A 12406-nucleotide genomic window follows, 5' to 3' on the forward strand; every position below is an offset into this window, starting at 1 on the left:
TACGGGGACTTGAACCAGCGACCCTCCGGTTCCCAACCCAACTCCTGTAGGGAATTATGTCTAAAATAAGGCCCTAAAGGTGCCTTGGGTATGATTGCGAAGATCCAGGACTTAGCCAAAAAATTTGAACATCGACAACTTCTCAGTCCCTCCCAGCCGTTCCGCTAAAACCCAAAATGGTCTCTCTCCTAAGCCCCTCCCCCCACAAGGGAGAAACCTATCTGCAGCACGTGCGCAGGGAAGCGGTAGGGGAGTACATTATGAAATGCATGAGTAGTGATTTACATGCAGTTATGGCGTTTTTTCCACTACATGGTACCTGCTCAACTCGCCTCGACTCGACGCACTGTGCGTCCGTTTTCCGTTGCAGATTTTAGTACGGCCTCAGCGTGGCTGGTCGTCTTATAGCAGCTCCGCGGTAAACTGCTGTGACCTAATGCTACACACACACACAGAACGTGGAAGGTGTGTGTTGTTGCCAGAAGACACATTTTGTTTCTAAAGAAGCTGGAGGCAGCAAAAAAAAAAAAACAGCTGGCTAAACTATTCAAAAATAGCGGGTTTGTTCAGGACACCCCCGTCTGTCGCTTTCACGTCACCTTTTGGTATCGCCTCAGCTCGCTGGGAACCTCGACTGAGGAGGTACTAAAAAAAGTACCTGTTAGCAGTTACCAGGGACTTTTTTTCGTAATGTTAAACCAAAAAAGGCGAGTAGAGTCGAGGCGAGTCGAGCTGGTACCATGTGATGGAAAAGTGCCATTATTGTCCCACTAGAGCAGTGTTTCTCAAATGGGGGTACGTGTACCCCTAGGGGTACTTTGGAGGACTGCAGGGGGTACGTGACATATTTAATTAAATGTTTAATAGTTACAAGGCTGTTGTCCAGAACATTGTTCCTCTTTATGTAGACTTTTTTTTCCTACCAAAAATGTGACATTTGTGTCGCCTTCTTTGGACCTATTCTTGGACCTAAGTTTCTCGCTTTTTTCTTCTTATGTCACTGTTTTTGAAGTTTTTGATACTATTTCGACCTATTCTTGCCTTACTTCCTTCTTTCTTTCTACCGTCTTTTTCCAAGTTTTTGTCTCCTTTTCTCATCAGCATTTACATTTTTTTTCAGATACAAGGCTGTTATTTAGTAAATCTATCGCTGACAGTGCTGTCCTGTTCCTGTTTATATAGACTTTTTTTTCTACCGAAAATGATAGATAGATAAATAGATAGATAGATAAATAGATAGATAGATAGATAGATAGATAGATAGATTTTTATCGATCCCAAACAAAAATGTGAAATAACGGTGTTGCAGCAGCAAAAATATCAGACACACAGCACACATACAGAGTAAACATTAAATAATAGGAAAACAATATACATGAAATCATTCCGCCCAAGTACTATATTCTTCCGCCTGAGAATATAGTTCCCGGTTTGTTTACAGTTAGAAGATGGCTGTGTCTCATGTTACGTTGTTTTTTGTACACGCTGTGACTCTACAAATCACAACATGTAAATAGGAACATGTTGGCGTTATTTTGTCACTTATTGGGAGCAGTAGGCTAGTTGGAGCCAGTTACCTCCAGGATCTGTGCTAAGCTAGGCTACCGGTGGAGCCGTCAGACAGAGTTACAACACGCACGGACACGAGAAGGGTATGTATGGACTTGTCTAACTCTGGGGGTTACGGTGAATAAGCTAAATTCCCAATAAGTCGGCGTGTTCCTTTAACCCTAGATGGCAAAATACTTTTGCATGACATCGGGCCAAACAACACCTTTAGCTTTTTAGAAATTTCTTTAGAAATCTGATTCATTTATTTCACTACATATCACTTTGTTTATGTTGTTTTTGATTGTAAGTCATCATCTGTATGATAAAACAATATGTTAAGTGTAAGAGGAGGCTATCACCTGCAACGTGGTCTCCATGATGTGTAAAAATGAAACCGTTGTCGTAGGACTATAGCAAACACATCGTTGGAAAGGTCTCAACCTCGACAGTAACATATGTCAGTCTGAAGAGGATCCATTACTCCTGCTTTGAAATATTGATCTCTGAACCTTGAACCCAGTACCTGTTTGAAGGCTTGTCATTTAGCAACAGAAGGAGCTACACACATAGGACCAGCTGTTCTAGAACGCTCTGGACCTCAGCTCTCATGTAGATATGGTCACCAAAGTTTACCCACTGTAAGCACTGTCAAATATGGTAATAAGCTATTTTCACCTTAACGCAGAGCGCTACGTACTATGTCACTTCCAGAGTCATCAGCAGATTTTTTAAAACGTTAATACGGTGCATAACTTACTGGAACAAAGCTGGTGACAAAACCACAGATTATATATATATATGTACATTGAAGCGATATTGTCGTTAAAGACCCGCTGATCGCTGTCCGATTCTCTGATATGAATGGCCGCATTGCATTGTGGGACATGGGCTTCGAATGCGTCCCGCTCGGATCATATCGTAATGTTCTGTTTTACAGCATACTGTAATATTTCACCGGTAATAAGACCGAAATAATATTATTCAAATAAAGAAATGAATTCCATGATAACATCTAAATAAATGTTGGTAATGTTGATGTAGCGTTATAGTTAAAATATATCAATAAACAACAAAGCAACCTAGCTAGACCGAAATAATAACATTAAAAGAAATACATATAAACCATAATAAGATCTCATGAATAAATGTTGATTAAAACAGCGGTTATTGGGCTAAAAATATCAGTGATAACTGCCACATATTTCGAGTTAAGGGAGACGTGTTTTTTCTTTCGTCTATATCCGACGGTGAGGGATTAACATGAATGTCTATCTGACGGACCCCCACGTCGAAAAACAACGCAAAAGGTACACTTCTTCTGTTGGAACTTGACGCCAGGGGTCCTTGACCATGCGTCAGACATTTGACGAGTAGGGAGTGAGACTGTGTTGAGTAATCACACAGCTTTCCCCTGTTACCCTGCAAGTCCTGATCTGAATACAGGACTTGAAGTTCAGACCTCAGTCTCCCTGAATCAAAGTGATAGCCATAACTTTTCAGGACACGTTGGAAGGCCTCCTCTGGAAATACTTGTCTCATGTCATCAAATTTCCCTGGATTGACTAATTCTAAGAAGAGCAGTCTGTGTGCATAGCAATCAGAGTTGTATTGAATTGCATTGAATTGCACAGGAGTACCAAATAAAGTGGTCACTGAGTGTATGTTTGTGATAGAAACAATGAAAATAACTCAGTGATTTGTGCATTTGGTGATTCCATAACTAATAGTTGCATTTACTTTGTTTACTTGTCAGTCACTGAATTCTCTCTGCTGTATAATCCACTATATGTATTTGCAATGCCATAGAAATTGGTTACTAATATGTTAGAGTTTTTTATATACTGTAATAAAACAAAATCTGATGAATCTGGATAAACTTTGTAAGTGAACCCTTTGTTTTGTTATTCTGTAATAATTTTATTTGACTGTGACGCTGCCATAAAAGTCATTATTTGCATCATCATCCTGTTGTTTTGCAAGTGTAGGAATTGTTCATACGTCATATAAGTATTTCATCACCACAGTTGACTATTTACTACTCCTACTGACAGGATACTCCCACAAAAGTGTATGTATAAAAAGAGCAATCAGTGGCAACTACTTTTATCAAAAGAACAGTTCATCAAAGGAACATTTTGCTCTCATTAACAGGTAAGAGAGAGGCTTTATGAAATCTAAAAGACCAATTTAATAGTAGGTCAGTCCGCAGCCCTCCGGAGCAGATACCCAGAGCTTCTATTTTTAACGGACGACGGAGAGCTCCGCAGCAATTCAGCACAATTCAGATTGTGCGGGACAGGAAGTCGAGCACAGAAACAAAATAAACATCCGGTAACTTTTCAAAATAAAATACACCGTGCTCACGGCCGGTCATATTTCCCTGCACTACACCTTGAAAACACAGCACAGAGTAGTTTCCCCTCTACTCCTCTGGATGGAAACAAACTATTGTTGGTTTTGTGTTTCTGTTTATAGAAACTACATCCTGTTATATCGCGCGAACATACGTGAATTCGCGAGATCTCGTGGTCGGCTGGCCGCAGCCGTTACGCAATAAATCCGGACCTGGTGGGTATTGACGGACGGCGGAGCACACAGACGTTCTGCATCCTGTGGAAACCACGGTTATAATCCCATTTTCATTGTGATACCAGTATGTCAAAGATTTTTTGCACTCAGTTTCATCTAGTGGTAGTTAACCTAATCCGTGCTTAGAATCGTAATTCTTGATCTCTCCCCACCAGGATTCTGCTGCTTTCCAGAATGAAATTGGTAAATTATCAAGTGTCTGTATCCACTGGCGATCTTGCCTATGCCGACACTTTTAACAATGTCTTCATTAAGCTGGTAGGAACAGATGGGGAGAGCAAACGCACGTGGCTCAAAGGAACTTTCACCAATGGAGTGGTGAGTCTGAAATATCTCTCTCTCCGTTTAAATGTATTACATGGTTCCTCAAGGTTGCCTATATGATATTTTATTCACATCAAATACTGTGATTACATTGCACAAGTTTGATTTTCTCCACCCTTTTACATTTAATTCAATTCAATTAAATGTAGGCCAGGTGAATGGAATGAGCAGGTAACACAGAGCAGCAGGGCGTGGCAGAGTCTGAATTGACATGAGAGTTAGTAAGGCAAAGACCAGAAACGGGCAATGTTTCTAACAAACTAAAGCATGGCTGAGGTTGTCACAGTAGCACTTGAAGCAGTTCAGCATATTTTATGAAGTTGCATGATTCTTGTAATTTTAAGTTGCTTTGTATTGTAATGTCAAGTAATGTATGTTGTAAAAAAATGTAGTAATGTTTTATTTTATTACTCCAGTTGATTTCCTGCCCTGTCTCCATTGGAAAGCTGGTCCTGATAGAGCTGGACAAACAGTGTATCTCAGTGTTCCCTGAAGACACTTGGTTCCCCACCAAGGTGGAAGTGAAATCTCCTGAGGGAGATACCTACAACTTTCCCATCTACCGCTGGATCACCGACAGCGAGGTGCAGCGCTTCCGAGAGGGAACAGGTTTGTGGAAATTAGCTTGGCATTCTGTACGCTGTTCACTGACCACAGAAGACATAAAATGAAGACACGTTCTGCAAGCCGGTCTATGAGGAGGCTGGAGTAAATTCATTTCAACATATTATACTGTATATCCTCTTAAGATGCATTTTCAAGCTTTTTGGTCTAAACGTCATACCCAAATTAAAAGTGGTACAGCTCCCATATACTTTGACACTCAGGGATGTGCCTGGTATCATTGGAAAGGAAACACTCCCTAGTTTTTGTTCCAAGTGTCAGGGTGATTCTAGGCCTTACTGACACAGAGTTACAGAGGCTAGAATGGAGGGTTTCTATTTCCGTCCAAGTCATACATCTGTAAAATGATTAAAATCCACTGCTGTCAACACATATTCCAGGTGACAGACAATCCAGGACATTAGCCACATGTCTCAGCTTACTACAGAAAAAAAGAAGCCAAAAGACTCAAAAGTTTCTACATATATGTCTGTGCGTTTTTCTGATTTCCATTTGAAAAGTGCAAAGAAAAAAGCCAGTAAAGTACAAAATACAACACTTCTCAAATACACAAACACACCCACATCAATCATACACATACTTGAAATAACTATATACATAAATATATAGAAAGAAGTCATTATAAACTGCACAGGGTGTGATATGCTTATAGGAGGCCCTGTTTTTGCTTTGACACAGCTCCAGCCATTACAGGGTTAAAATTTCACTGGCACATTTGGTATCTATCGACTTGTCTGCTCATTGGCTACAAATGTAGGCGGGTCTTAGAGCATTTAAATCTAACTGGTTCGAGCAAATGTCGCTCGAGTACACGTGGGCCAAATCGCGTCAGAGGAGACTTCAGCTTTCTTATTGGTGTATCACAGCCAAACCTGCACCGATTGGCTTATACCAGGTATCCATGGAAACCTTTGAAGTCAGAGAATAGAGTGACGCCCACATCAAGTTGCTAGGAGCCTCAGGAGAGAAGCGAGCAGCGTTAGAAGTGCGGAAATGAAAAACAGTGTAGCGATTTCCCGTTGTGATTCGGCCAGAAACGTCAAGATTGTGAGACGAACAGCTCGTTTTGGATATAATGGCTTGGATATTCCATTTCCTTGGACTCTTGGGGATTTAAGAAAAAGTTATGGATGCACTACACACGGGCTGCGCTGTTTACGCTGTATTGTTTTATTTATTATAACTTTGTAGCAGTTGTGTAACTGCTGTAAATCATCTTATGCTTTGTGTGTGGGCTTAATGGAATCCTGAGACTCTAAGCTTTCAATTGGTGTGTCGCATGGCTGTATATTTTGAAGATTTAATGCTTTAAAGTTATAAAAACGTTTATAAATGGAGATTACAGCGACGCCACAGCCACAAGCTGTGCCACAGACTGCACAGTGAACCTTAAGAGGATATACAGTACAGTGTAAACAAATTCAAACTGTGTTGTGGTTCTTTCTCCAAGCTCTGAGAGTCTTCGAAGACAACAATTATCTCGGCAGGTACAGTCGGCAGAAGGAACTGCAACAAAGAGAGAAGGACTATCGGTGAGAGCTCAGAACAACACATTTTTATTTGATGCACTCCAAAACTAACATGCCTCCAAACCTCCTCCACCTTTGGTTAATATACATTCATGGCACACAATGAGAAATGAACCACAATAGGACGTTGTTACACCTGCCAGGGTTTATTTAAATGCATTATACTATATAACATATGCTGCGAAATTGCAATATTACATAAATAAATACATGCCAAGGACAGTACATTATTCTTAGATAAATGGCAGTTACACTGGTATGTAGTCCAAAGTTCCTCACCTCTCTGCTCTTCTATATTTATTCCAGCTGGGATGTGTATGCTAAGGGAATACCCCACTGCATGGAGGCAACAGACCCTTGTTCTTTGCCTTGTGAGATCCGCTTCTCCTTTACTAAGAACACAGAGTTTCTCTACACTGCAGCCACCGGGTGAGGTCCTCAAATTCTGTCAGAAATCTGTGTTACTATGTACCTGACTATCAATGTGATTTAAAGCAGTATAATGAAGTTACTCTACTTTTATTTTCTAGGTTGACTGAACTGCAACTTAAGGGTCTGGCTGATTGCAAGAAGAACTGGACAAATATTGAAGATATCGATCGGGTGTTCTGCTGCAAACGGACTCGCATATCAGGTACTATCATGGACGTTTCATGAAATACTTGATACTGTATTCATAGTAGTACACAGGGATGTCGGACTGGGGGGAAAAAAGGGAACTGAGTACCCAGAGCCCTCATGTGAGGAGGGCCCAAAAAGATGCTAGAGTGAATAGCTGTGGATGCGGGGAGGGGCCCATAGAAAATGCCTTTCTACAGGGCCCAGAATTTAGTGCTACAGCCAACTGTATTTTCTCAGATATTTGACTGCATTCCTACCAAAAAAAAAATACTACTGAATAGTTTATTGGCTTCTGTACTTGGCTCAAAAAAGTGACAGAAGTAAACGTGTCTAAACATGTAAGGGTTTCCTGATTTTATGCTTTGTCCATGTGTAACATATTGTTTCCCTTGTTTCAGTTTCACATGCAGTGTACACCTAAGCTGATAACAGCGGTAGAGGAAGATTTTCTAGCCAACATTTTGAAACTCAGTCAAGTTTAACTCTGTTCATTTTCCAGACTATGTCCACAAACATTGGAAGGAGGACGCCTTTTTTGGCTACCAGTATCTAAATGGTGTCAACCCCATGTTGATCCGACGTTGTTCAGCTCTGCCTGATAACTTTCCTGTCGCTGACGACATGGTCTTCCTCCATGATCAGGGTAGCTTGAGAAAGGAAATGGAGGTGAATATCCTGATCTTGATTGACCTTAGTATTTGAAAGAATCTTTCTGCCCCATCACATGTTCAATTAGGAATTGCATGTTGAATGTTTGCTTAGTGTATGTAATGTCCACACTGTATGCATGTGAGTCAAATAGTTTCTCATCCTCACTAAACTTTCAAACAGAGAGGCAAAATATTCCTGTGTGACTACAAGCTTTTGGATGGAGTGAAAGCAAACACCATCAATTTGAAGAAGCAGTTCTTGATGGCTCCCCTCATCCTACTCCACGAAACACCTGATGATAAACTGATGCCAATTGCTATTCAGGTGAGATTAGCACTCAAATGTAGCTTATAGTGAAGCATTAGGTTAGGGAGTAATCCCTCTTCCAGCCATGCACTACTATACTGTACATGTCATATACTGTATATATACAGGGTAGACAGAAATACCTTTTAGTAAAGTTACACGAATGGAGTGCAAACATACTGCATATGAAGAATGTGGTTTAGAGAAAATTATATTTAAAGTATTTTCATTGCAATTGCCAGACAGCCTACCTCCCTCTTTCCTTTTGTCAAAGACATAAGAAGTTAGCCATTAAATCATTGATGATTGAGGATCAACTGATCCTGTGCTCTGACCTGGGATTCAATGAAAATATGAATTTCCTCTTAAGGGATCAACTAACTGAATAGCAGATGAAACCTATAGTAAATAGGCAACAACATACAACAACTACAGAACATTGTTTAACATTGATAACCAGTACTGGAAATGGATCCAAGGATTGAATAAACTACATCCCCCTTCCTTCTCCTGCAGCTGAAGCAGACTCCAGCAGATGACAACCCCATCTTCTTTCCTACTGATTCTGAGTACGACTGGTTGATGGCCAAGATTTTTGTGAGAAGTGCAGATTTCAGTGCGCATCAACTCAATGTTCACCTGCTGCGCACTCATCTGCTGGCTGAAGTGTTTGCAGTGTCACTGCTGCGTAATGTGCCAATGGTGCATCCACTGTACAAGGTAACTGGAGGCTGAATACTGAACTTACTGTAGTTGTAGTTTTAGCAACTTGATTTTTTTGTATCTTCCAAAGTTGATGAATCATGTTTGTTTACAAGCATTTCTCACTGCTAAATGGTAAGGAAGCATCAAGATTTCTGACTTTGTTAACATGTAATAGTGTTACTAACAGAGTTCCCTCTTTCCCTCAGCTCCTCATACCTCACACTCGCTACACTCTGCAGATCAACTACTTAGCTCGAAGACTTCTAATATCTGAGACTGGAGTTTTTACACAGGTACGTAAATACCAAGAAACTCACTTGTTTATTTTTCAATGTCATTTACAGTATTTGTCTCTAACTACATTCCTTACCTGACTGATATCTAGTTTGCAGCTTCTGGTGGAGAGGGTATAATGACAATCCTGAAGAGATCACTGTCCTCAATGACCTACAGCTCCCTCTGCATACCAGACGACATCGTTGAGCGTGGTGTGGAGGCTCTGCCGAACTTCTACTACAGGGATGATGGACTCAAGCTTTGGGATATCATTCACAGGTAGTACAGGTGTCCCCATATTGGAAAAAAAGGAGCCCAAATCCTGCCCTCTTCAGTAGCTAGCTTTTTGTTTTCTTATGTAACTCAGTTCAATTTCTCATGAATAATTTTGAGTCAGCCAACATCTGTGTAGGGTTTCCTGTCCATAATCTAAAGGTATTAACTACTAATCACCTATGTACATTCCTCAAAGGTTTGTGGAGGGAGTGCTCAGCTTCTACTACAAGAATGACGCCGAGGTGGAGAAAGACTCTGAACTGCAGAAGTGGATTTCAGACATTTTTGAACATGGATTTCTTTCCCAGACGGGCACAGGTGAGCTTTAAAGCGTAACTCTCGCCAAAATGTAACCTAGGGTCTTTTTGTGAATGTACCCGAGTCAAACTTTAGTTTAAAAGCATATTTAGGACGGAAGCGTCACTTAAGATTTACCGTATTCTCGTTTTTCGGTCAAATGGTCTTTTGAATGGGAGAGCTAGGGGCACTTTGATGCTAGCCTCAAAATAGTTATTTTTAAAACACTAAGAAGGCTCGACACAACATGAGACTTTGCTCCCAGTATCACCAGGGGCTCTACACCTTAACTCAGCATTGACAACATTGTTCGTGTACCCAGAGTTTACTAAGAGGTTTTGAACAACTCACCGTAGCTCTTGTTGTTTCCGGCCGCTACCACCTCGGCAGTCAAAACGAGTCGATATCAAAACAAGTAGCCCCAGATTTAGGATATCCGTTGGTCACCGGTGGAGTTAAGGTGTAGAGCCCCTGGTGATACTGGGAGCAAAGTCTCATGTTGTGTCGAGCCTTCTTAGTGTTTTAAAAATACGTTAATCTTAAAGTTTGACTCAGGTCCATTCACAAAAAGACCCTAGGTTGCATTTTGGCGAGAGTTATGCTTTAATTAAAAAAGAAAAAGCTCATTATGGTGATAAGTGATGGTTTATGTGCACATTTCTATATTATATTATCATAATGCAAACATAACTCAACTATCCATCTGGATGTCTTCTGATTCTCAGGAATTCCAGAGAGCTTTACCACCGTGGTTGAGTTGGTCAAGTTTGTCACCATGGTGATCTTCACTTGCTCAGGACAGCACTCAGCTGTTAATACTGGACAGGTGAAGCCTTTTAATTTACTCGGATGATGAATTATAATGTTGCTATTTTTGTGGAATGGGTTCATGAGGTGTTGCAGTTTTGTTCTGAACTGAAGAAAGATCGAAGACATTAAAGTGATGATTCGGAGTAATTTCACCCTAGAATGCACCATGACCTCGAGCCAAACTACCCCCCCATAAGCTTTTTCCCCTTGTTATAACGTTGGTGGAGTTAGCGTTATCAGCTGGTTAGCTTAGTGCAGGCGCTAACGGATCCAGGTTTGTATCTCGTAAATTACCCCACTAATAATGCCCGGAATGATACCAAACTTCTACAGTAGTACAAATAGTTTCTGTACAATCTAGCAAATAAAGTTGTTAAGTTGAAAACCACAAATGTTAACCTCATGGTGGTGCTGAGTAAAAAGACATTAGGATCTACCCTCTGGGGACCATGAATCAGTGTGGACCAAAGTGGTGAACCGACTGACCTATTGACTGATATGGCGTGACTTCAAAGAGTATTAAGCAGTAATCTGTCAATCATTAATTCATTGCAGTATGACTATGGTGGCTGGATGCCCAACACTCCCATCTCTCTGCAACTTCCTCCACCAACCACGAAGGGGAAAACAAGCAAGGCCACGATGCTGCAGACATTCCCTGATGTCAACACAACAGTTCAGGGAATGGCCACCATGTGGCTACTCAGCAAGCAGTCGTCTGACTTCGTAAGTGCCTTTTTTAAGATTTTATAAAATATTATTATATAAATCACCCTTATGTTCAGCTTGTAAAAAGTAGGTCAATATGTCATTAGGGCAAGACACCCTGTTTGAGCCACAGAAAGAAATCATGCTCACTAAAACTGTACATTATATTGCCAATAGTTTAAGTTCAAACATTTCTAAACAGTTTTTATTTTATTTTTAAATATATCATTTATCTCATTAGGTCCCTCTTGGCCAATACCCAGAGGGCCATTTCAGTGAGAAGATTCCCTGCAAGCTGATAAAGGATTTTCAAGGAGAGCTTGAAGGGTTAAGCGCGGACATCAAAGCCAGAAACGAGAGTCTGGAGGTCCCATACACATACATGGATCCAAGAGAGCTAGAAAACAGCGTGGCCATTTAAATATCAGAAGGTATGACCTCCTCAGCTGTTGGCCAAATTCAGCTTCACATTAACAAAAGTGAGAAAGGGAAGAACTGCACGTTTCTGTTTAACTGGTACTATAGTGGAATTAAATGACTACATGGGATTGTTGTATGCTGATCTGTTATGTATACAGTCTGATTGATTAAACGGTGGTGGAAAAAGTTGCTATTTTAAATCACACACTAAATCTTCTTAGTTTCAATGACTACACAGGGCATCTTATTAAAATAAATTACGAATGAAAAATAAAAAATGTGAGATTGTTCTGTGCCAGTTAAATCTACAGAACAAAATATAAGTGATTCTGAGAAAGGTAGCATGAGCTTTGTTCACTGTAATTGTTTTCATTTTACTGATGATGAAACTTTGAATCAAGCTGTGCTAGAGAAATTAAAACAAAAGTGGTGAATATAAAATGATTGTCATGTAATGATCACATCAAAGCCCTAATTGCACAGTGCTACACACATTTGATTTAATGTTCACAATGATTAAAAATGTAACTTAATAATTTGTCTATATTCTATACATTCTTCATGTTTGAGAAATTGCTCTTGTTATGTCGTGTTAATTTGTGTGTGAATTTTTGCATTTATTCTGTATGGTGTTTCCTTACCAAAATAAAGTATTGCTAAGCCTACATAATGAGTGGGAGATTATTATCATCATTACCTAACTACATCAGCTTTCATCA

General features: G+C 40.2%; 1 protein-coding gene across 2 annotated transcripts; it reads left to right on the plus strand.

Annotated features, from left to right (window-relative positions):
* The first annotated feature begins 4179 nt into the window (after positions 1-4179).
* On the plus strand, positions 4180-12102 carry LOC116044067 (arachidonate 12-lipoxygenase, 12R-type-like). Of its 2 annotated transcripts, none has more exons than XM_036008766.1 (15): positions 4180-4204; positions 4296-4458; positions 4881-5073; positions 6539-6620; positions 6924-7046; positions 7148-7251; positions 7738-7904; positions 8070-8213; positions 8712-8915; positions 9107-9193; positions 9286-9455; positions 9649-9770; positions 10475-10575; positions 11115-11285; positions 11531-11659. In XM_036008766.1, the coding sequence occupies exons 2-15, from the start codon at positions 4315-4317 to the stop codon at positions 11564-11566; spliced, it is 1848 nt and encodes a 615-aa protein (XP_035864659.1). In that variant the 5' UTR covers positions 4180-4204; positions 4296-4314; the 3' UTR covers positions 11567-11659. The 2 variants fall into 2 exon arrangements, with proteins under 2 accessions (XP_035864659.1, XP_035864658.1); XM_036008765.1 differs by having other exon boundaries at positions 4181-4204; positions 11509-12102.
* Positions 12103-12406: the final 304 nt, after the last annotated feature.

Source organism: Sander lucioperca, chromosome 13 (genome assembly GCF_008315115.2).
Source record: "Sander lucioperca isolate FBNREF2018 chromosome 13, SLUC_FBN_1.2, whole genome shotgun sequence".
In the NCBI taxonomy this organism is placed as follows: Eukaryota; Metazoa; Chordata; class Actinopteri; order Perciformes; family Percidae; genus Sander; species Sander lucioperca.